Genomic DNA, 26,250 nt, shown 5'->3' on the forward strand with positions numbered 1-26,250 from the left:
AGCATGGTCACTTCACAGCTCCAGGTTCGATTCCAGCTTGTGTCACTGTCTGTGCGGAGTCTGCACGTTCTCCCCGTGTCTGTGTGGGTTTCCTCCGGGCGCTCCGGTTTCCTCCCACAGTCCAAAGACGTGCCGGTCAGGTGGATTGGCCATGATAAATTGCCCTTAGTGTCCAAAGGGGTTGGGTGAGGCTGCTGGGTTACGGGTATGGGGCAGAGTTCTAGGCTTAAATGGGGTGCTCTTTTCAAGGGCCGGTGCAGGCTCGATGGGCCGAATGGCCTCCTTCTACACTGTAAATTCTATGCTTTACCTTTCGGGCTGGCTGTGGGGGCTATAATTAGAGGTTTGGGAGTGACGGGCTGGGGAAAGTACGTCACCAGATATCAAAAACAGCTTTCTGTATTTTGAACGGATAGAGAGAGGAGAAGGCAGGGCTGTTAAAATTAATCGCCCTCCTGCCGTAACGTTACACAGAAGTTGCATCCACTCCACCCACGGAGACGAGAGAGTTTGGATGCAATTAGCTGGTAAATATAGGAGGGAGGGAGGGGGTTTTTTCTCCATTTTTAAAGATGATGGCAATTGGAAGATTACATTTAAAATGTAAGATTGAGTTGCGAGGTGCTAAATTCTGCTTTCTTCTTACCGGAATGCCTTGGGGTTGAGGCCGGCATGGTGAGGAATCATGGTGATTAGAGCATTCTGTAACATCAGAAGACGCCGATATGTCTTTTCCTGCATTGGTAATAGTAATCCCATCCCACCATCCAGAGTTGCTAGGAAACATCAAACATAAATAAACCTCACAGAGAGCAACATTCAGACAAGAATCCAGCAGAGAAATGTCTTCCGTGCGGATAACTGATATTTACCAAACCAGGTGATATGTTTGTTCTCCCAAGCCAGGTTCTTCTTATTTGAAACGTCCATGATTCCACGGCACGGTGTACGCCAGAAGGCATTCACTTGTGCTGCTACGTTAAAGTCTGCCCTTCGCAGTAATCGGGTCCCTCCATAACTCTCCCTTGCTGGAAAAAAAAAAAAAAGAGATTTCACCAACATCAGCAATGAAATGAGTCATTTTAAGGTTGACAGGTGGAAAGCTGCAGATGAGGGAATGCATCCAGTTTTGCTGACAGTACATGGTTAGGTGAGAAAGTTAGCCCTGAGGAAGGCATGGAGACTAGATTTGGACAGATAAAAGTGAGAACGAAGCAGTGGATAGGAAGCAGCTGTTCCCCCGGCTGTAGGGTCAATAACAAGGGTTTACAGGGGACGTGAGAAAAGAAATCGCACCCAGAGGGAGGTGGGTGTGTATAATAATAATCTTTATTAGTGTCACAAATAGGCTTACATTAACCCTGCAGTGAAGTTACTGTGAAAATCCCCTAGTCGCCACACTCTGGCGCCTGTTTGAATCATAGAATTTACAATGCAGAAGGAGGCCATTCGGCCCATTGAGTCTGCACTGGCTCTTGGAAAGAGCACCCTACCCAAGCCCACACCTCCACCCTATCCCCATAACCCAGTAACCCCACCCAACACTAAGGGCAATTTTGGACACTAAGGGCAATTTAGCATGACCAATCCACCTAACCCGCACATCTTTGGACTGTGGGAGGAAACCGGAGCACCCGGGAGGAAACCCACGCAGACACGGGGAGAACGTGCAGACTCCGCACAGACAGTGATCCAAGCCGGGAATCGAACCTTGGACCCTGGCGCTGTGAAGCAACAGTGTTAACCACTGTGCTACAGAGCTGTCCCTAAGAACGCACTGTCTAGGTAGGGAATAAGGGCAGGAAACTGCAAAACCTTTAGAAACTACTTGTATGAGCACTTGAAATGTCATTACATTCAAGGCTATGTGCCAAGTGCTGGAAAGTGGGATTAGCGTAATTTGTCGGTGCAGACTCGATGGGCTGAAGGGCATCTTCAGTACTGTATGACTCTATAACTTGGTAGCTGGAGTGCAATGTGAGGAAATGTGAAGTTGCCCTCTTTGAAAGAACAATTTTTAAAATTGAGAATATTTGACCGGTGAAGGACTGGGAAATTTGGTATCCCGAGGGGGCTGGGTCTCCAAAATCACAACAATCAAATACAAAAGTAAACCTGTGTTTAACAGCTGTCAGAAGACCGTTATCCTGGCCAGGAGGCAGGAAGAAAATGTGTATATACAACCACATCAACCTGGCTACTCTGAAATTTTTATTTAAATGTACGAAAGCTTTACCCTGACGAGCCACAACCTGCCATCCTAAGAATGACCCATTTCTTCATTGAATAGAATTACAATGCAGAAGGAGGCCATTCAGCCAATGAGTCTGCACCGGCTCTTGGAAAGAGCACCCTACCCAAGCCCACACCTCCACCCTATCCCCGTAACTGCACCTAACTTTTTTGGACACTAAGGGCAATTTAGAATGGACAATCCACCTAACCTGCACATCTTTGGACTGTGGGAGGAAACCCACGCAGACAGGGGGGAGAACGTGCAGACTCTGCACAGACAGTGATCCAAGCTGTGAATCGAACCTGGGACCCTGGAGCTGTGAAGCAATTGTGCTAATCACTGTGCTACCGTGTTGTCCTGATTTCTACTCTCACTCCCAGCCCCATGTACTGTAATTTTTTTTCTATAAATAGAGATGTTACAAAATAACATCGCCAAAAGCAACAAGTCTGCACGTTCTCCCCGTGTCTGCGTGCGTTTCCTCCGGGTGCTCCGGTTCTCTCCCACAGGTCCCGAAAGACGTGCTTGTTAGGTGAATTGGACATTCTGAATTCGGTGTGCCTGAACAGGTGCCGGAGTGTGGCGACTAGGGGCTTTTCACAGTAACTTCATTGCAGTGTTCATGTAAGCCTACTTGTGACACTAAAAAATATGAGAAAAAGACGGCTTAATCCAGACGAGTACAGAATGGAACAGGAGAAAATGAAAATGGCTCGATACAATCATTAGACAAAACTAGATACTCATTTTAAATAATCTTTATTGTCACAAGTAGGCTTACATTACCACTGCAGAAATTACTGTGAAAATCCCCCAGTCTCCACATTCTGGCGCCTGTTCGGGTACACAGAGGGAGAATTCAGAATGTCCAATTCACCTAACAAGCACGTCTTTTGGGACTTGTGGGAGGAAACTGGAGCACCCGGAGGAAACCGACACAGACACGAGGAGAAGGTGCAGACTCCGCACAGTGACCCAGCCGGGAATCGACCCTGGCGCTGTGAAGCAACAGTGCTAACCACTGTGCTACCGTGCTGCCCACAATATCGGCCCACTAGAGGCCGAGGGAGAAACAGGATAGGATAATGAAAACACGACCAAAACGGCAATCTTGCACAAGCCCGCAATCATCCCGAGAAATCAGCATAAACCTCCCGCACCACGATCGGCACACACCAACGTCTCCCTCTAGCAGTGCCAACAGCACCAACGTCCTTTCCGAGCCTCCTCTTTCCAGGTACAAGATCGATCGGCACCCATGTAAGACCAAGAACGGATTCATCATACCTTACACAGAAACCCCCGTGTTCTACTGTGACTAAGAGGATTTTGGGAATATCTGCTTCATAAATATTGGGCAATTTAAGTGTCAAATGCCTGGGGTTATAGTGTGTGTGACTGCAGTGGTCATGTTTTTATACAATCATAGAATCTCTACATTGCAGGAGGCCATTTGGCCCATCGAGTCTGCACCGATTCTCTGAAAGAGCACCCTACCTCTGGCCCACTCCTCCATCCTATCCCCGCAACCCCACTTAACCTGCATATCTTTGGACACCAAGGGCAATTTAGCATGGCCAATGCACCTAATCTGCAAATCTTTGGACTGGGAGGAAACAGGAGCACAAGGATGAAACCCACGCAGACACGGGGAAACTGTGCAGACTCCACACAGACGGTCACCTGAGGTCGGAATTGAACCCGTGTCCCTGGCGCTGTGAGGCAGCAGTGCTAGCCACCGCAACACCTTGTAAAGACTTGGGAGCTTCTAAGAGCCAGAAGGCGAAATTGACCAAAGGAATGTGGTTTTCAGTCTGGGCCAATGCACTGTGGTTTAACTGGGGAAAGTCCTTGGGGAGTTAAGGTACTTTCAGCTTGGGGAGATGATGTCATTGCTGGGTGGAGCCAAGAAATGTAGAAAGTCAGTTCCTTCGAGCAATCACTCCTGGAGCGAATTATTCTTTCCCCACAGTCTTCAAATAAACTACAATATTGGGGTTTCAGTCCGTCTGAGATCGTAATACAAAGGGGAGTTACATACATTACTTCAGCACAACTCAACCCCAATACTGGCCCAGGGCAGAACCAAAATCATTCCGTACAATTGCTAAGAGAGCACCAACAACAACATGTTCGGATTATGATCAAGCCTTCAGGGCTTCCCAAGGGAGAAAAGGAGGAAGAACAAATCCATCTGACAACAAAGTATCGGGACCCAACCCAGACCTTTCTGGCTCCCGCCCAGCATCTCCCAATGAAAAGAATAACACGCCACTCAATCAACAAGGTGTCCCAGCGTGGTGGGGTAATTGTGGCTGTCCATCAAGGGATCGGATTCGGCCAATCCCTAGTCCCCCCCTCCCGCCCCCCGAGTAACAGAGAAGCAAAACCCAGCCTCCCAGTATGCCCCCCAGAAGCAGCCTCAAAGAGGGATATCTCGAGCCCTAGAGCTAACCGGACAATAGCCAAAGACTAGCCCAGCACAACTGACACACAAGAAATTATACCCCCAGGACCTTCCTAGCGAGCCCTTACCTTCCCACCCTCATCCAGGGAAATGCACCATCCCCATACCAATAGAAAGAGGATAATGACTCCAGCCCCAGCCTGCAGGGGAGGGGAGGGGAGGGAGGGGAGGGAGGGGGGGGGGGAGGTGAAAGACAGAAAGAGAGAGATGGGCCTAGCCAGAGAAGACACTCAACAGTTGGGTACCCTGAAGGCTGATTCCCTCCTTCCCAGGAGAAGCAGCGAATAAAGCCCCCTCTTTTGTAATGTTCAGGATTATTGAAGAACCGCAGGGTAAATTACAGGATAAGGACATGTTGCACAAGAAGGCAAAGGATAAGCCGGATCAATGAGCACTCTTCAGGATCCCTCAAAGATTCCAGCGATCGAAGCAGAAGACACCATTACTTCCACCATGCCGTCTCTCCGACACCCAGGTGGTCCACAGTGCGACCCTGGCTGGGTGAAATGACATGATCCACTCGGCTGCCGCCAACCCCTCACAACAGGCATCCGGAACAGGAACATGCAGGGCCAGTGGCCTCCAAGACAGGATATATTGTACCATGGAGGGGGGATATCCATCCCCATGGAAACGAATACACCCAGTCTCTAAATCAAGATTACCAAAGCAGGGCAGTCAATTTGCAAACTCAACCGGGAACACACCTCCCAACCCTCACCAGGGACCGGGCCCAGGGGTATTGCTCGCCCAGTCCCCATTTCCTGGACCCGTCGAGATAGACAGCACACCATGCAGCAGGATCTCAATGACACAAAGGAGGCCCCTAACCCAGGGCAGCGCTCTTTCGAGTGAAATCCCCAGCTCTTCTAAAAGTACCCTGAAATTCTTCAGTGAGCCCTAACAACCTGCACCGCAGAGCCGAGATCCTCATCCAAGACAACACCTTCGATGGCGGCCTTTATCCGATACACACTGCAATGCCAAGGCGAAAGCCCGCTCACCAGCAACTGCGCCACTGTGAGCCAGGCCCCAGCCCAGCCCATTCCAACCATGAACAAACAAGGATTTTACCATTTTATCTCTGCCATTCCTCTATTCTCCACAATGAATTCCCCGGTCTCCATCTGTAATGTAACATGTGTTCTTGCTAACTTTTACAATTTCACGTACCTAAAGAAGCCTTTACAGTCCGCCTCCATGTTCCTCGCTACTTTCCATTCCATTCTTTTCCCTTTGATCAGTTTCTTGGATCTCCTTTGCTGGATTTTAAATTCCTCCAGTCCTCAATGGCCACTTTCTTTAACCTGATGAAATCTTTCACTTCCTTTCTTAGCTACGATTGATTCCCCTTTCCGGTGTGATTTTTAGGTCTTGGAGGAATATATATTTATTGTAGACCATGCAATACTTCTTTAAATACTACCATTGCCTGTCTACAGGGAAAATCCACCAGAGGCAACTTGTTCTTCACACCTTCATAGTTTCCTTTGTTCAAATGTTAGACACTAGTTTCAAAATGAACTAAATCACTTTCAAACTTAATGTAAAATTCTATTGGGGCAGCATAGTGGTTAGCACAGTTGCTTCACAGCTCCAGGGTCCCAGGTTCGATTCCCGGCTTGGGTCACTGACTGTGCGGAGTCTGAACATTCTCCCTGTGTCTGCGTGGGTTTCCTCCGGGTGCTCCGGTTTCCTCCCGCGTGCCAAGGATGTGCGGGTTAGGTGGATTGGCCAAGCTAAATTGCCCTTGGATGTCCAAAAAGGTTGAGTGGGGATTACTAAGTTACGGGGATATGGTGGAGACGTGAGCTCAAGTGGGGTACTCTTTGTAAGGGCCGGTGCAGACCCGATGGGCCGATTCTATGCTCATATTATGGTCACTATTTCCCAAAGGTTCCTTTCCAACGTTATTAGCCCTTTCTCATTAGATAATGCTAAATGTGAAATAGCCTAATCCCTAGTTGGTTCTTCAACATACTGCTCCAGGAATTCATCCTTCATTGCATTAGTGCTAATTAGGTTTACCCAGTCTAGATGTAAAATTGAAGCCATCCACTTTTATTGTTTTACCCATAGAAAGAGAAAAGAGTAGGCCATTCGGCTCTTCGAGCCTGTTCCGCCATTCAAAATAACCATGGCTGATCCCCTATACTCTCGCCATATTGCCACGCTCTCTCCATATCCCTCGACACCTCAAGAGAATTCCATAGATTCACCCTGGAAGTGAAAAGGTTTCCTCCTCATCCCAGGTACTAAATTGGCCTCTCAGTATGCTGATAATGTGACCCTTTGTTCCAGACTCTCCAGCCAGAGGAAACAACATCTCTGTACCCCTTCGGTCCAGCCCTCCCACAATTTATCTTTCAATTTGATTCCCCTCTCATTCTTCATACTAGTAAGAATTTTGTATTGGAGAAACTAACGAGACTGAAGGTTAGTAAGCCCCGGAACCTGATATTCAACATCCCAGAGTGTTGGAAGAGGTTGATATGGAGATAATGGATGCACTGGTGATCATCTTCCAAACTTCTATAACATCTAGAACAGTTCCTGCAGATTGGAAGGTAGAGAATCTCACGCCACTACTCAAGTAGGGAGGGAGAAAACTGGTGACTACCAACCTGTTAGTAGGGAATTTTTATATGCGAGTCAGAGTTTTACAGCATAGGAAGAGGCCCTTTGGCCCATCGTATTCTTTCAAGCATGTGGGCGCCGATAGCAAGTTCATCATTTGTTGCCCATCTCCAATTGCCCTTGAATTGAGTGGCTTTCTCAGCCAGAGGACATTTAAAAATAAATCACGTTGCTGTGGGTCTGGAGTCACATGTAGGCCAGACCGGGTAAGGACGGGGGATTTCCTTCCCTAAAGGATATTAGTGAACCAGATGGGGTTTTCCAAAAAGCGACAATGGTTTCATGGTCATCATTAAACTTTTAATTCCAGATTTCTATTTCAGAATTTAAATGCCGTGGATTATCCAGGGTCTCCGGATTACTAACCCAGAGACAATACCACCCAACACCTCAGAATCTATTTTAAACAATGTGCTAAATGGACATTGTGGGTAGTTTGAAGGGATTTATTTTTGGTATTGTTAAACAGTATTAAGGTATAGGTTTAAGTGGGTTTAATTTAATGGTTCTGTGCCTGGAAGGGTAAAGTCCATTGAAGGAGGTTCCATCTTTAGCCTGTATTAAGCTTTGCTCCAGCTTGGAGTGAGAGTGCAATACAGCTGACAAGATTTTAAAAAATTCATTCATGTGGGTGTCACCCGCTAGGCCAGCATTTATTGCCCATCCCTAGTTGCCCTTCAGAAGGTGGTGGTGGTGAGCTGTCTTCTTGAACCGCTGCAGTCGCTGAGGTGTAGGTACACCCACTGTGCCGTTAGGGAGGGAGTGTCAGGATGTTACCCAAGCGACAGCGAAGGAACGGCAAGATATTTCCAAGTCAGGATGGTGAGTGACTTGGTGGGGAACCTCCAGGTGGTGGGGTTCCCAGGTATCTGCTGCTTGTCCTTCTAGATGGTGTTTATGGGCCAGGGTTTAAAAACTCCAAAGTTAATTTATGGAGTTCACCTGACCTACAACTATTTGTTGAATTTGTCTAGGATGAGCACAAGAGTCTTCACTTGAGGTGTCATTCAACAGTCTTCCTACACACTTTAATCAAAATAAACTTTAGTCTAAGAACTTAGTTAACATTTATATATAAACAAACAGCAAGAATTTCTGTCAATTAGAATCACAGACACAGTAATCTATGTATAACACTTAATGAATTCCCCCTTAACTGTTCCAATTCACAAACAAAATCCTATAAACCAAAAATTCCTATTCAAGGGCGTGGCCCAGCACTCTGCATTCACACTTGAATAAGACTGTTTTTCCCTGAAACTCTGACCCCTTCTCACCAGCAGGTTTAAACCCTTCCGGAAAGCAAACTGTATCTTGTAAGTTACTAAAACAGCTAGTAACTATAATCAATGGGTTTTTATTGGAACAGGTTTTTAAAATGAAGAGTGAAACAGGAACAAAACACTTCTTTCTCCGAGTCCAAAGCGGGTAAATCTCAAAGCGAAAGCGAAACCAAAAGCCTCTACACCCATGTCCTAGCTCCACCCACACAATGACATCACTGAAGCCATGTGATAAGACAAAAACCTTTCTTAAAGGGACACGCACATTTGGGGCAACACGGTAGCACAGTGGGTAGCACTGTGGTTTCACAGCGCAGGGTCCCAGGTTCAATTCCCCGATGGGTCACTATCTGTGCGGGGTCTCCAAGTTCTCCCCATGTCTGCGTGGGTTTCCGCCGGGTGCTCCGGTTTCCTCCCACAGTCAAAAGATGTGCTGTTAAGTGGATTGGCCATGATAAATTGCCCCTTTGTGTCCAAAAAAGTTAGATGGGGTTATTGGGTTACGGGGATAGGGTGGAAGTGAGGGCTTAAAGTGGGTCGGTGCAGACTCGATGGGCCAAATGGCCTCCTTCTGCACTGCATGTTCACATGACAATAGTAGTGTTCGTGGATTTGAAAACCGCTATCTAAGCAGTCTTGGTGAGTTGCTACAGTGCATCTTGTAGGTGGTGCAGACGGCTGCCATTGTGCGTCAGTGGTGGTGGGAGCATATGTTTTCGGAAGGTGTGCCAATCAAGCGAGCTGCTTTGTCCTGGATGGTGTTAAGCTTGAGTGTTAGAGCTGCACTCATCCAGGATTGAAGAATGAGAAGCGGTTTCACGGAAACCTACGCACGTCTTAAGGGTGGACCCTGAGAGGTTGTTTTCACCGGTCGGGAAATCCAAAACACAGGGCAGAGCCTCAGGATAAGGGGCCGATTTGGACTGAGATGAGGACAGCATTACCTCACAAAGCATCTTGTCACCCTTAGAAACAGGGTTACAGTGGGAGGTTACAAGACGTTGGGTTATCAAATACAAGAGACTTGCATTTATTTATTTATTTTTCTTTTTTAAATTTAGAGCACCCAATTATTTTTTTCCAATTAAGGGACAATTTAGTGTGGCCAATTTACCTAATCTGCACATCCTTGGGTTATGGGGCGAATCCGACGCAGACACGGGGAGAACGTGTAAACTCCACACCGACAGTGACCTGGGGCCAGACTTGCATTTCTATCACACCTTTCAAAACCTCAGGGCTTCCCAAAGCTTAACATCCGATGAAGCATCAGTACTTCCTGATACGTAGTCATTGTTGCAACAAAGGAAACACTCCATACGACCCCGTGTCCTGCTGCGATTTGGATTCAGCAGGTCAGGATTTAATTAGAGATGGATAAACATTCTGAACTTTAACCTCGTCACAAGGGTTAATTTATGGAAAATCTTTCCTCTGGAGATCAAGGAGAGGAGTCGAGTGAAAGGTAGAGGAGGATGCATAATGTACAGAAGGAAGAAGCCCATTAGCAATGGGCCTTGCCTTATATTCTTTAGGGAAATCATAATCCAAAACTGACAAATGGTCCTTTTCCAACTCAACTGAGCACGAGGCAGGGGGAAGAATCACAAAGGCAGCAATACTGAATCCTCGCCAGTACACAGAGTAATGACAGTGGCTCCTACCTTCTGGCTGATACATATAAACCAGGAGATTCATCTCACGGTCCGACACTGAAACCAAAACAGAGGGAAAAAATAGTCAATTATACGGAGCAATTGAAGGGAAAGTGAGAGAATTGCCAAGGTACCACCACTTCATAAAATGCTGCTTCCACCAAAGACCCTGTAATGCAAGATCCAAATTCACACCATGTTTTCCCACAAATGGTAGACTGGATTATCAGGAGGGAGGAAGGCATGAAGGCAAATGAGAAAAGAAAACAAAATTCTGGAAATCTGAGTCAAAACTGTTTTCTAATTCTAAATGTAGAGCTTGCTCCAAAAGAATAGAAACGTGGTGGAGATACTTTTTCAGATTTGGCATTCTGACGATGGTCACCTATCGATACTGAGGGAGCTGCTATCCCTACCCAACATCCCTCTGCACTGAAATGGAGGACAATGGTGAACTAAAGTCTCATAAGAGCTGCAACAACACACCCAGGCAGTAACTCACCGAGGAATCCCAGCTGAGAGTTGTCCACCATGAATTCGATGCTGTACACTTCCAGAAGTTTGGAGTCCTGGGGAAAAGTGACATCAACATTTAGAGGTGAACATTCATTAAAACAAAACTCACTGCATTAATCGATCTTAAAATCCTTTGCCAACATTCTCCCCTTCATTTGGCCAAATTTACCATTTCTCAGGGTACAATTCCGCAATCATCAGGAACTCTCTGCTACCTAACCCAATCTGAGAGCCCAGGTATCACAGCTCAATCCAACAACCCCTGTTTATTCACCTGACTTCTCCAATTGAAATCCCTCACCCCTGGAACCATTCTTGTAAATCCTTTCCGCAGTCTCTAATGTCTTCACATCTTTGCCAGAATTACAGAATCTTCACAGTGCATGAGGCCATTTGGCCCATCAAGTCAGCACTGGCTCTCTAAAAGAGCATTCTACCTGGTCACACTCCTCTTCCTTATCCTCGTAACCTTGCACATTCTCTCTGTTCAGACAGCAATCTTATTCCCTTTTGAAGACCTGGATCGAACCTGCCTTCACCTCTCTCTCAGGAAGTTTGTTCCCGACTCCAGCCACCCTCTGGGTGAAAAATCAAATCTTCACATCCCTGTTACTCCTTTTACCCATTATCTTGAATCTGTGCCCTCGAGTTCCTGATGTATTGTCCAGTGGGAACAGTTTCTCACTCTTTACCCTGCTCATAACCCTCAGGATCTTGAATACCTCTATCAAGTCTCCTCTCAACCTTCTTTTCTCCCAGGGAAACAACCTCTCCAATCTATCCTAGCAGATACAGTTCATTATCCCTGGAATCATGCTTGTGAATCTCCTCGGTACTTTCTCCAATGCCTTCACAGTCTTCCTCAAGAATGGTGCCCAGACCTGGATGCAATACTCCAGTTCAGGCCAAACCATGTTCTATGCAGTCTAACATAACCTCCTGGTACTCTGTGCCCCCATGATAAAGCCTAGGATACTGTATGCTTAATTAACCATGCTCAGCCTGACCTGCCACCCACGGTTCAGGGTGAGACAGGTTAATGAAGCATGTTTAGCTAGCCAAGGCTGTGGACTTTACCAGCTGCACGCACCTTTCCTGTTAGTTCATCATAGATTATCATAAAATTCACAGTGCAGAAGGAGGTCATTCAGTCCATCAAGTCTGCACCGGCTCTTGGAAAGAGCACCCTACCCAAGGTCAATACCTCCACACTATCCCCATAACCCTTTAGATTTAAAATGGGAATAGCCTCCATTATACGGGGCTCTTGTGCAGCAAAAGAGGAAATGACCATGCTCATCACATTATCCCATTGGGAATTAATATTTTTGAACTGTTCCCATTCCTGGCCTGGGGGGGACAGTACAAGTGGCCAGCCCTATGCCAACACACACACACATACCCGGCTAACAAGGGACAGCGTTTTGCTCTCCTCTTGGTATCGAAGGATGGAGACACTTTTCATGATATCTGCTGCCATGATGAAATTCTTCACACTGATCATCTGGTGAATGTAGAGCTGAGTGTCGATGAACGCCATGCCTGTCAGGTCGTTGTCTTTCAGACTCCACAGGAAAATCTGGACAGGAGGAATTTCGTCAGGTTACTGGGCAGAGCATCGTAAGGGAAAAATATGAAATTCTCCACAATTCTGGAATTTTAAATGAAACAAAAAAGAAAGGACTTGCTATACAGTCACTGAACTACTTTTAGATGTGGAGTCACTATTGTACTCTAAAATACACATCAACTACTTTGAACACAGCAAGACCACACAATCTGTACAGAGAGAAATAGTCTGTACTAGTCTGTTTAATAGTACTGACCCTCTGACAGGGCAGCACTCCCTCAGTACTGACTCTCTGACAGTGCGGCACTCCCTCAGTACTGACCCTCTGACAGTGCAGCACTCCCTCAGTACTGACCCTCTGACAGTGCAGCACTCCCTCAGTACTGACCTTCTGACAGTGCGGCACTCCCTCAGTACTGACCTTCTGACAGTGCGGCACTCACTTAGCACTGACCCTCTGACAGTGCAGCGCTCCCTCAGTACTGACCCTGACAGTGCGGCACTCCCTCAGTACTGACCCTCTGACAAGGCAGCATTCCCTGAGTACTGACCGTCTGACAGTTCAGCACTCCCTCAGTACTGACCCTCTGACAGTGCAGCACTCCCTCAGTACTGACTCTCTGACAGTGCGGCACTCCCTCAGTACTGACCCTCTGACAGTGCAGCACTCCCTCAGTACTGAGCCTCTGACAGTGCAGCACTCCCTCAGTACTGCACTGGAGCAGGTCGAAATGGTGACTTGGGACCCATGAACATTTGATTCAGAGGCATGAGTGCTAACAAATGAGAAAAAAAAAATTACACTACGTACAGAACAAAACTACTAATAATTACTAGTAGGACCCAGCAGATGGTGAGTTCAATACATATTTAGATTTTTAAAAACCCATCTGGTTCACTGATGTCCTTTAGGGAAGGAAATCTGCCGTCCCTTCCCTGGTCTGGCCGACATGTGACTCCAGACCCACAGCAATGTGGAGCTACCCTCTGGAGTGAACTAGCGAGACACTCAGTTGAAGGGCAAATATGGATGAGCAACAAATGCTGATCCAACCAGCGATGCCCACATTCAATGAGTGAATAAAAAGAACTACATCAGCAATAAAAACTCTTAATAACTGAGGAATGTTCAGCAAATTAGCTCATATATTCTTTTAAAATCACATTCCAAGACAAGTGACACTGTCAGGGGCAAGCGGACCAGAGTGACCAGTCGGAGTGAGGGATCGGCATGATATTTAGGGCTCCAAAAGATTAATGCTTTCAACTTTAACAGCAAGAAGTCTCACAACACCAGGTTTAAGTCCAACAGGTTTATTTGACATCACCGGCATTCAGGGTGCTGCTCCTTCATCAGGTGAAGTGGAGGCAGGGCCCGTTGGACTTTAACCTGATGTTGAGCGACTTCTTACTGTGCCCACCCCAGTACTGACATCTCCACATCAAATTCAGGAGCATAGTTTTGTAATCTACTTGCAGCATGGGTAGAGTCTTTGAGAAGATCACCAGCACAAGTTGTGGGAAGATGGGCTGAATGGCTCGATGGGCCGAATGGCGTCATTCTGCGCTGTTGGGATTGTATGATTCTAAGAGCCAACATTTCCTGCATTAACCATGAAATTGGAAGCATTTCCTTGCAATCTAGTTTCTTTGACCGAACGGTATAAAGGCTCCGCTGAAATTCGAAGACAGCCACTTAGCCACAGCGTCAGCCTTTTTTCTTTAATCATTCAAGATGACGGATTTCAGTTGTGCAAAGTAATCAGACAGACAAGAGAGGGGCTCTGATGGACAGTCATCAACATTGAAATGTTTTAACTGTTTCCCTCTCCACAGATGCTGCCAGAGCCGCTGTTTACAATCAAGGAGAGATGGGTGGCTTCAATTGAATTGTTTCACCTTGAAGGCAAAGGCCAGGATGTTGGGATAAGCACCGAGGAAGTACAGAGGGAGATCAGAAGAGATTTCTCAACCACTGCATTATAGGACTGTGCGACACAAGTGAGTGGCACAAAATGGTTGCAGCATTTAGAAGATGGGGGTCGACACTAAAAGGATGTGGGGACCAAGGTGGGAAATTGAATTAATATAGGAAGACAGGAAAAAAAACAGGTGTGAAATCAGCCCCTCAAGAGGCTTTAATTTTTCACGTCTCCTCCTGCACTGACTACTTCCATGTTATTCTACATCAGCCTCCGGGATAAGTAAAGCATTGATTCTGGACATAAATAAGGAACGTGCTGACTGTGCACGGTGGGGGGGACGGAACCGCGGTTACCTTCTGTCCAATTGCTGAGACAAGGTAACCGTTGCAGTTACACAGGGCAGTCACCGGGCCCTTCTGCTCCTTCTCGTACAGAACCTTGAACTTGTTCTTGGTGAGAGGCTGGCCAGGTTCAGGCACAACCTCAATCACATCGAGAATCAGAATCTGGAGAGAAAGAACAAAGCACAGGATTAATGAAGAGCCACTGTTTTATTTTGGTACACTGAAATTCACAGCACGTCTTGGGGAACTTCCCACCTCCCCTGTCCATCACCGACTGTGTAATCTAAATTTTCAAACCTGCCCGAGGAGCAACTGCAAAGATCCACAGCTTTGGCTGATTCAACTGCCAGACTTTTCGAAGACTTTGCCCAAATAGAGGGGACTGGTTACAAGTTGGCAAAGGGACCAACAGAATCTCTCATGGCACTGTTTCTCGGAGCTCGGTGTGGAGATTCGTCACTAAGGTGATGGATTTCTGTGGACTTTACACATCCAGCTGCTCAGAGTGAATCCTTGAAGCATCTACAAGACCAAGACTAATCCATAGCACAGACATTTCAATAAACTAACTACTGGTATCTCAGTTTGAGGTTAGTATCTGGCTTTGGTGTCAGGCTGCTTGATTCCAGGGAGCAGGGGGGGGAGGGCGACAGAACCCTCATATTTCTTCATCAGTTTTGTCATTTCTTCTTGGAGATTGTGGAAAATGCTGTATGACAGGCCAAGTGATAGAAGTAAGGGATATAAGCCAAGGACATGGCGGGTGAGGCTAAGCTGGTGTGGGACAGGAGGCAGAGGGAGGAACAAAGCAAAAGGGAATGAATAATTGGATGGTGAGCACAAGCAATGGAAGTGTGATCAGCAGGAAGGACAGGGATAGTATGGGATGTTGGGGCAGACAGGTCACTGGGGGTTTATCCAAAATGGAAAGAGCTATGCGCACAAAACAATTGATGGTGGAGAGCAGTAAGAGAGGAAACAGTGGAAGGTTAAGAGGGGCAGCGAGGAGGATGAGGTGCACTGGGAAGGGTTGTGAAGGAAACTGACAGCCCCATTAAATTGCATTTCAGTCAGTCATCGACAACCCATCCAACTACCTCTCATCTGAATGGCACAAAGTACAGAGAGAAGCCAGAGACACATCAATCAGAAGTGTGCTTGACTGGTCCAACATAGAAAAGTAAAAGATCCTCTATTAGTGTGGATTATTTCCTACATTCTAAATTCTGCCTTCATGGGATGTAGACATTGTGGCAAGGTCGGAATTTATTTGTAAAAACAGAAATGTTGGACAAACTCAGGCATGGCAGCAGGTGTAGAGAGAGTGGGAATTAATGTTTCCAGTCTGGATGACTCTTCAAGAGCTGGAGAGAGGTAGATGGATGTTTTACTGTGGAAGATGGGGTGCACAAGAGGCCAGGAATAGGTGGGAGCTCAGAATATGTCAGGACACAAAGCAAAAGGAGTGTTAACAATAGTGTTAAAGATTAAGAAAGTGACCTAAAGGTCAGAGGGCAGAATGCATTGATTACATAGCGAGGGTCAGTACTTGCCAATAAGAACAAGTTACAGGCCAGCTCTGTGGTGGTGGTGGTGGTGGTGGTGGTGGTGGTGGTGGTGGTGGTGGTGGTGGTGGTGGTGGGGGGGGGGGGAAGTTGGGGAAAGAAAAAAATAGATTGATCAATAGGGCATACAGAGTTCATGGCCTGAAGTTGTTCAACTCAGAAGTGCAGAAGTCTGTAAAGTGCCTAATCGGGAGAGGAGGTGCTGTTCCTCCAGTTTGCGTTGGCCATCCTGAAACACTGCGGCAGGCCAATGATGGAAACGTAAGCATGAGAGCAAGGTGTCCGAGTTGAAACAGTGTTCTGTAAAGCGGTCACCCAGAATGCATTTGGTCTCCTTCATGTAGAGGGAGCAGTAAAGACAGTAGACTACAAGATGTGAGAGTGAGTCACTGCTTCACCTGAAAGGATGTTTAGGGTCTTGGACAATGAGGAGGTAATGGGTCAGGTGTTACACTTTCTGTGAATGTATCAGGAGGCCTTCCCATGGGCCTGCTGCCCTTGCCCTTCCAGGCAGGGTAGAGGTCACAGGTTTGGAAGGTGCTGTCGAAGGAGTCTTGTTGAGTTTCTGCACTGTATCGTGTATATCTTGTGTAGGGGCAGCACGGTAGCATAGTGGTTAGCACAGTTGCTTCACAGCTCCAGGGTCCCAGGTTCGATTCCCGGCTGGGTCACTGTCTGTGAGGAGTCTGCACGTTCTCCCCGTGCCTGCATGGGTTTCCTCCGGGTGCTCCCGTTTACCCCCACAGTACAAAGATGTGCAGGTTAGGTGGATTGGCCATGCTAAATTGCCCTTAGTGTCCAAAAAAGGTTCAGTGGGGGTTACTGGGTTACAGGGATAGGATAGAGTACGTGGGCTTGAGTAGGGTGCTCTTTGTAAGGGCCGGTGCAGAATTGATGGGCCGATTGGCCTCCTTCTGCACTGTAAATTCTATATTGTGCCCAGTGCTGCCACTGAGCATCGCTGGTGGATGGGTTACCAACCAAGCAGACAGCTTTGCCCTGGATGCTGTAAATATATTTTAAAAAACAGAAAATAGAAGCAGTCGGCCCTCTGATCCTGCTCCATATTCAATGTTCATGGCTGATCATCCAACTCAGTAACCTGTAGTCCCACTTCCTTCGATCACTTTAGTCCCAAGTACTATATCTAGCTCCTTCTTGAAAACATACAATGTTTTGACCACAACTGCTTTGTGGAATAGACAATTTCATCGGCTCAGCACACCAGGTGGAGAAATTTCTCCCTCAGCTCAGTCCCAAATGGTCTACCCCATATCCTCAGACTGTGCCCCCTGGTTCTGGGCTCCCCCACCATCAGGAACATCGTTCCTGCATCTACCCTATCCACTCCTGTCAGAATTGTATTAGCTTCCAGGAGATCCCACCTCATTCTTCTAAACTCCAGCGAAGTTAATCCAAACCAACTCAACTCTTCCTCATAACTCAGTCCTGCTACCCCAGGAATCAGGATGGTAACCGTTGCTCCTTCCTGGCTATGGAACATCCTTCCTCAGAAAAGGAGGCCAAAACTGCACCACAATATTCCAGGTGTGGCCTCGCCAAGGCCCTGTATAATTGCAGCAAGACATCCCTGTTCCTGTACTCAAATCCTCTCGCAATGAAAGCCAGAATACCATTTGTCTTCTGAATCTGCATGCTAACCTTCAGTGACTGGTGTACGAGAACACCCCGGTATCTTTGCACATTTCCCTCTCTCAATCTATAGCCATTCTGATAATAATCTTCCTTCCTGTTTCTGCTACCAAAGCGGATAACCTCACATTTATCCACATTATACTGCATCTGCCATGCATTTTCCACTCACTCAACTTGTCCAAATCCCGCTGAAGTATCTCCGCATCCTCCTCACAGCTCACCCTCCCACCCAAACTTTGTGTCATCTGTAAATTCGGAGATATTACATTTAGTTTCCTCATCTAAATCATTAACATACATTGTGAATAGCTGGGGTCCCAGCACCGATCACTGCAGAGTCCCACTAATGACTGCCTGCCATTTAAAAAAAGACCTGCTTATTCCAGCTCTTTGTTTCCTGTCTGCCATCCAGTTCACTATCCAGCTCAATACCAATCCCCAATCCCATGCACTTTATCTTCACACATTGAACATGGGACATTGTTAAAGTCTTCTGAAAATCCAAGTAAACCACAACCACTGGTTACCCTCGTCAATTCTACTAGAATTCTCAACATACATCATCAGGCCCTGGGGATTTCTCGGCCTTCATCCCATCAATTCGTCCAACACCATTTCCCCACTAATACTGATTTCCTTCACTTACTCCTTCTAACTAAACCCTGCAGGACACTGTTCCCAGGCTGCTTCACTGTGATGCTGACTGCAGCACACTGTTCCCAGGCTGCTTCACTGTGATGCTGACTGCAGGACACTGTTCCCAGGCTGCTTCTCGATGATGCTGACTGCAGGACACTGTTCCCAGGCTGCTTCTCCGTCATGCTGACTGCAGGACACTGTTCCCAGGCTGCTTCACCATGGTGCTGACTGCAGGACACTGTTCCCAGACTGCTTCACTGTGATGCTGACTGCAGGACACTGTTCCCAGGCTGCTTCATCGTGATGCTGACTGCAGGATACTATTCCTAGGCTGCTTCGCCGTGATGCTGACTGCAGGACACTGTTCCCAGTCTGCTTCACTGTGATGCTGACTGCAGCACAATGTTCCCAGGCTGCTTCACTGTGATGCTGACTGCAGGACACTGTTCCCAGGCTGCTTCACCGTGATGCTGACTGCAGGACACTGTTCCCAGGCTGCTTCACCGTGATGCTGACTGCAGCACACTGTTCCCAGGCTGCTTCACTGTGATGCTGACTGCAGCACACTGTTCCCAGGCTGCTTCACTGTGATGCTGACTGCAGCACACTGTTCCCAGGCTGCTTCACCGTGATGCTGACTGCAGGACACTGTTCCCAGGCTGCTTCTCGATGATGCTGACTGCAGGACACTGTTCCCAGGCTGCTTCTCTGTCATGCTGACTGCAGGACACTGTTCCCAGGCTGCTTCACCATGATGCTGACTACAGGACACTGTTCCCAGACTGCTTCACTGTGATGCTGACTGCAGGACACTGTTCCCAGGCTGCTTCATCGTGATGCTGACTGCAGGATACTATTCCTAGGCTGCTTCGCCGTGATGCTGACTGCAGGACACTGTTCCCAGACTGCTTCACTGTGATGCTGACTGCAGGACACTGTTCCCAGGCTGCTTCACTGCGATGCTGACAGCAGGACACTGTTCCCAGGCTGCTTCACCGTGATGCTGACTGCAGCACACTGTTCCCAGGCTGCTTCACTGTGATGCTGACTGCAGCACACTGTTCCCAGGCTGCTTCACTGTGATGCTGACTGCAGCACACTGTTCCCAGGCTGCTTCACCGTGATGCTGACTGCAGGACACTGTTCCCAGGCTGCTTCTCGATGATGCTGACTGCAGGACACTGTTCCCAGGCTGCTTCTCTGTCATGCTGACTGCAGGACACTGTTCCCAGGCTGCTTCACCATGATGCTGACTACAGGACACTGTTCCCAGACTGCTTCACTGTGATGCTGACTGCAGGACACTGTTCCCAGGCTGCTTCATCGTGATGCTGACTGCAGGATACTATTCCTAGGCTGCTTCGCCGTGATGCTGACTGCAGGACACTGTTCCCAGACTGCTTCACTGTGATGCTGACTGCAGGACACTGTTCCCAGGCTGCTTCACTGCGATGCTGACAGCAGGACACTGTTCCCAGGCTGCTTCACTGTGATGCTGACTGCAGCACACTATTCCCAGACTGCTTCACTGTGATGCTGACTGCAGCACACTATTCCCAGACTGCTTCACTGTGATGCTGACAGCAGCACACTGTTCCCAGACTGCTTCACTGTGATGCTGACTGCAGGACACTGTTCCCAGGCTGCTTCACTGCGATGCTGACTCAGGACACTGTTCCCAGGCTGCTTCACCGTGATGCTGACTGCAGGACACTGTTCCCAGACTGCTTCACCGTGATGCTGACTGCAGGACACTGGTCCCAGGCTGCTTCACCGTGATGCTGACTGCAGCACACTGTTCCCAGGCTGCTTCACTGTGATGCTGACTGCAGCACACTGTTCCCATGCTGCTTCACTGTGATGCTGACTGCAGCACACTGTTCCCAGGCTGCTTCACCGTGATGCTGACTGCAGGACACTGTTCCCAGGCTGCTTCACCGTGATGCTGACTGCAGGACACTGTTCCCAGGCTGCTTCTCTGTCATGCTGACTGCAGGACACTGTTCCCAGACTGCTTCACTGTGATGCTGACTGCAGGACACTGTTCCCAGGCTGCTTCATCGTGATGCTGACTGCAGGATACTATTCCTAGGCTGCTTCGCCGTGATGCTGACTGCAGGACACTGTTCCCAGACTGCTTCACTGTAATGCTGACTGCAGGACACTGTTCCCAGGCTGCTTCACTGCGATGCTGACAGCAGGACACTGTTCCCAGACTGCTTCACTGTAATGCTGACTGCAGGACACTGTTCCCAGACTGCTTCACTGTGATGCTGACTGCAGCACACTGTTCCCAGGCTGCTTCACTGTGATGCTGACTGCAGCACACTATTCCCAGACTGCTTCACTGTGATGCTGACAGCAGCACACTGTTCCCAGACTGCTTCACTGTGATGCTGACTGCAGGACACTGTTCCCAGGCTGCTTCACTGTGATGCTGACTCAGGACACTGTTCCCAGGCTGCTTCACCGTGATGCTGACTGCAGGACACTGTTCCCAGACTGCTTCACCGTGATGCTGACTGCAGGACACTGGTCCCAGGCTGCTTCACCGTGATGCTGACTGCAGCACACTGTTCCCAGGCTGCTTCACTGTGATGCTGACTGCAGCACACTGTTCCCATGCTGCTTCACTGTGATGCTGACTGCAGCACACTGTTCCCAGGCTGCTTCACCGTGATGCTGACTGCAGGACACTGTTCCCAGGCTGCTTCACCGTGATGCTGACTGCAGGACACTGTTCCCAGGCTGCTTCTCCGTCATGCTGACTGCAGGACACTGTTCCCAGGCTGCTTCACCATGATGCTGACTGCAGGACACTGTTCCCAGGCTGCTTCATTGTGATGCTGACTGCAGGACACTATTCCCAGGCTGCTTCACCGTGATGCTGACTGCAGGACACTATTCCCAGGCTGCTTCACCGTGATGCTGACTGCAGGACACTATTCCCAGACTGCTTCACTGTGATGCTGACTGCAGCACACTTTTCCAGACTGCTTCACTGTGATGCTGACAGCAGCACACTATTCCCAGGCTGCTTCACTGTGATGCTGACTGCAGCACACTATTCCCAGACTGCTTCACTGTGATGCTGACAGCAGCACACTGTTCCCGGACTGCTTCACTGTGATGCTGACTGCAGGACACTGTTCCCAGGCTGCTTCACTGCGATGTTGACTCAGGACACTGTTTCCAGGCTGCTTCACCGTGATGCTGACTGCAGGACACTGTTCCCAGGCTGCTTCACCGTGATGCTGACTGCAGGACACTGTTCCCAGACTGCTTCACCGTGATGCTGACTGCAGGACACTGGTCCCAGGCTGCTTCACCGTGATGCTGACTGCAGCACACTGTTCCCAGGCTGCTTCACTGTGATGCTGACTGCAGCACACTGTTCCCATGCTGCTTCACTGTGATGCTGACTGCAGCACACTGTTCCCAGGCTGCTTCACCGTGATGCTGACTGCAGGACACTGTTCCCAGGCTGCTTCACCGTGATGCTGACTGCAGGACACTGTTCCCAGGCTGCTTCTCTGTCATGCTGACTGCAGGACACTGTTCCCAGACTGCTTCACTGTGATGCTGACTGCAGGACACTGTTCCCAGGCTGCTTCATCGTGATGCTGACTGCAGGATACTATTCCTAGGCTGCTTCGCCGTGATGCTGACTGCAGGACACTGTTCCCAGACTGCTTCACTGTAATGCTGACTGCAGGACACTGTTCCCAGGCTGCTTCACTGCGATGCTGACAGCAGGACACTGTTCCCAGACTGCTTCACTGTAATGCTGACTGCAGGACACTGTTCCCAGACTGCTTCACTGTGATGCTGACTGCAGCACACTGTTCCCAGGCTGCTTCACTGTGATGCTGACTGCAGCACACTATTCCCAGACTGCTTCACTGTGATGCTGACAGCAGCACACTGTTCCCAGACTGCTTCACTGTGATGCTGACTGCAGGACACTGTTCCCAGGCTGCTTCACTGTGATGCTGACTCAGGACACTGTTCCCAGGCTGCTTCACCGTGATGCTGACTGCAGGACACTGTTCCCAGACTGCTTCACCGTGATGCTGACTGCAGGACACTGGTCCCAGGCTGCTTCACCGTGATGCTGACTGCAGCACACTGTTCCCAGGCTGCTTCACTGTGATGCTGACTGCAGCACACTGTTCCCATGCTGCTTCACTGTGATGCTGACTGCAGCACACTGTTCCCAGGCTGCTTCACCGTGATGCTGACTGCAGGACACTGTTCCCAGGCTGCTTCACCGTGATGCTGACTGCAGGACACTGTTCCCAGGCTGCTTCTCCGTCATGCTGACTGCAGGACACTGTTCCCAGGCTGCTTCACCATGATGCTGACTGCAGGACACTGTTCCCAGGCTGCTTCATTGTGATGCTGACTGCAGGACACTATTCCCAGGCTGCTTCACCGTGATGCTGACTGCAGGACACTATTCCCAGGCTGCTTCACCGTGATGCTGACTGCAGGACACTATTCCCAGACTGCTTCACTGTGATGCTGACTGCAGCACACTTTTCCAGACTGCTTCACTGTGATGCTGACAGCAGCACACTATTCCCAGGCTGCTTCACTGTGATGCTGACTGCAGCACACTATTCCCAGACTGCTTCACTGTGATGCTGACAGCAGCACACTGTTCCCGGACTGCTTCACTGTGATGCTGACTGCAGGACACTGTTCCCAGGCTGCTTCACTGCGATGTTGACTCAGGACACTGTTTCCAGGCTGCTTCACCGTGATGCTGACTGCAGGACACTGTTCCCAGGCTGCTTCACCGTGATGCTGACTGCAGGACACTGTTCCCAGGCTGCTTCACTGTGATGCTGACTGCAGGACACTGTTCCCAGGCTGCTTCACCGTGATGCTGACTGCAGGACACTGTTCCCAGACTGCTTCACCGTGATGCTGACAGCAGCACACTGTTCCCAGACTGCTTCACTGTGATGCTGACTGCAGGACACTGTTCCCAGGCTGCTTCTCCGTCATGCTGACTGCAGGACACTGTTCCCAGGCTGCTTCACCATGATGCTGACTGCAGGACACTGTTCCCAGACTGCTTCACTGTGATGCTGACTGCAGGACACTGTTCCCAGGCTGCTTCATCGTGATGCTGACTGCAGGACACTATTCCTAGGCTGCTTCGCCGTGATGCTGACTGCAGGACACTGTTCCCAGATTGCTTCTCCGTGATGCTGACTGTAGGACACTGTTCTGATATGCTTCCCTGTGTCTTAGAGTGTTGTTGGGGCTGCATGCATCAAGGCAACTCACATTCTATGGTGCCTTATCACTGGGAGGCCCCTTTGGGGAGTCAGATAAGTTACTCTTTGCAGAATGCTCTTGCAGCCACGGTATTGCTCAGTGCATCAGCCCAAGAGACACACAAGCACTAAAATATATACTATGCAAACTGACTGTCATAAGGTTAGCAAGTCCATGTCCAAATACAGCAAGACCTGGACAATATCCAGGTTTGGGCAGAGAAGTAGGAGCATATTTTGTGCCACACAAGTGCCAGGCGATGACCCTCGCCAGCAGAACGTGAATATAACCATCGCCCTTGGCACTCAACTACTGTGACTAATGTGAGAATTTTTCATATTTTAAACTTTGTATTTAGTATTTTTGCTGTGATTACAAAGGGAGAGAATCATTGATTTTTACAGCGGCATTGCAACTTTTAGTAACAGGACACAAGAATCTGATTAGCTTTTGAATTGCAGGTGGCGTAGCTAATGGGAAAGGCCAGGTTTCACAGTTGCATCTGGAACACCAAGCTGGACAGATAGGGTTCAGTTTGGTTCTAAAGAAATCTCTTTCTCACAGGCTCTATACCAATATAAGCAAGAAAAACCCTGGTTGATTAGCTTTATCCATGAATGGTTTTCAACATTTGTTGTTCCTCCAAAGATGTGCAGATTAGGTGGGGTTACAGGGATAGGGCGGGGAAGTGGGCCTAGGTAGGGTGCTCTTTCAGAAGGTCGATGCAGACTCGATGGGCCGAATGTGGAGATTTTATGGATTATATGAAGGGCCCCTGCTGACTCCCCAAACCCTGTTCACCATCTACACGGCACAAGTATACTATCAACAAGTTGCACTGCAGGAACTCATCAAGCTCCTCAGGCAGCACCTTCCAAGACCACGAGAACAGAGAGATTAAGAACCAAACAATTCAGAGTACTTCCATATTTTTTGTTTGTAACGTTTTTTCATCTGAAGTGTACAGAATGGTGTCATGGCCAGATCTAGATAGTGTTGGCAGTACGACTCCAACTTTTTTTTGACACCAATACCAATCTTTACAAGCATGCCAATGCTGACTGATTCACTCACCCGGCCTCTGCACGTGACCTCCTCGCCCTGTGTCAGGCATGTCCCCACGGCGATGTAGCCTTTCAATCCTGACACGGTCTCCTCACTTCTCAGTGACACCGTTTTCATGCAGGTTACGTGTTCCCAATCCTCCATGTCAATCCTACATAAAGTCACAAATGGGGGTCAGGGGAGCAGACGGAGACGCTGTGTGCAATGTACGAATAGGAAATTGGCAAAATATACCTGAACTTGTCCAAACTCTGCTGCCCAAGTCAACTCAAGTCCCCTCCACCAATCACCACTGACCTATATTGGTTCCCGGTCCTGCCGCACTATAGTGCGCCAATCCTAACCCTTTCCTCCATCCCATAGCTGCCTCCCCATCTCAGTAATCTCCTCCAGTCCTTTGGGATGACCGGCATACAGGAAGCTCCCGGCCAGGGAGTTCAGCTTGATCAACGTTGGGCCCTGCAGCCCATGGTTCTGTATCCATTTAATGCAATGGGCAGAAAACCAGACCCTGCGGAAACCAGAACCACCCTCCACTCGAGCCCCCTCTGTGGTGGGAGCACCCAGTTTTCCCTCCAGCTCTCACTCTGTCCCTTATTCTGTTGGATTCTTGCTCTCTTGGGTTCTCTTTCTCTCTCTATCTCTCTTGCACATTCTGTCCTTTGCTCTTTTTAAAGAAAAATTCATGCACTTTTCAGACAAAAACCCAGCATGTAACTTGAGTATGTTGACTATTGTTTACTTCAAGCAACTAATTATGGCTAACACAGGAAAACTAGCAAACACATAATCAAGAGGACACATCATATAATGTGAAATTTAGGATTTTCAAATCCTTTGCATTAATATTTGCACGTAACCTTGCTTTATTCCTGGGTTTACAAACCAGGCCACCCAATAGGTTCAAATGCTCATACTTACACCTCACCCCTACGATTGTCAAATTCTTCTAATTTCCTGGAGAGGATTAAAAAAAAGGGCACAAAATGTTTTAGATAAATTGGAGCCCAAAAAACATAATCAACCTATCTAATATCACCGTATGAAGTCTTACAACACCTTCCTTCACCTGAGGAAGGAGCTGCGCTCCGAAAGCTAGTGTTTGAAACAAACCTGTTGGACTTGAACCTGTTGTTCTAAGACCTCTTACTGTGCTCACCCCAGTCCAATGCCGGCATCTCCACACCATATCTAATATCAAACAGTGGGTGTTCAGGAGACAAATCCTCTAAGGGACAAATACTATCTGGTTACAGGAATGCTGTAACACATGAATACATCAGAAGTAAAACCCACCTTTTGCACATCGTAAAAGCTACCGTTACTGGAATAAATGCACTGGAACTGCAAGCTACCAACCACATGGTTCAAGGAAATTCACAGAATTTACAGTGCAGAAGGAG

General features: G+C 48.4%; 1 protein-coding gene across 2 annotated transcripts in view; it reads right to left on the reverse strand.

Annotated features, from left to right (window-relative positions):
* The window catches only part of cpsf1 (cleavage and polyadenylation specific factor 1), a 119,794-nt gene that overhangs the window by 5,672 nt on the left and 87,872 nt on the right, over nucleotides 1–26,250 (reverse strand). For both annotated transcript variants that reach the window (XM_038798669.1, XM_038798667.1), the window contains 8 exons: nucleotides 25,769–25,804; nucleotides 24,857–24,998; nucleotides 14,643–14,795; nucleotides 12,197–12,373; nucleotides 10,781–10,847; nucleotides 10,288–10,335; nucleotides 873–1,028; nucleotides 647–776 (listed from right to left, as the gene is read on the reverse strand). In XM_038798669.1, coding sequence (XP_038654597.1) covers nucleotides 647–776; nucleotides 873–1,028; nucleotides 10,288–10,335; nucleotides 10,781–10,847; nucleotides 12,197–12,373; nucleotides 14,643–14,795; nucleotides 24,857–24,998; nucleotides 25,769–25,804 — 909 coding nt within the window. The remainder of the gene's footprint in view (nucleotides 1–646; nucleotides 777–872; nucleotides 1,029–10,287; nucleotides 10,336–10,780; nucleotides 10,848–12,196; nucleotides 12,374–14,642; nucleotides 14,796–24,856; nucleotides 24,999–25,768; nucleotides 25,805–26,250) is intronic.

Source organism: Scyliorhinus canicula, chromosome 5, assembly GCF_902713615.1.
Source record: "Scyliorhinus canicula chromosome 5, sScyCan1.1, whole genome shotgun sequence".
In the NCBI taxonomy this organism is placed as follows: Eukaryota; Metazoa; Chordata; class Chondrichthyes; order Carcharhiniformes; family Scyliorhinidae; genus Scyliorhinus; species Scyliorhinus canicula.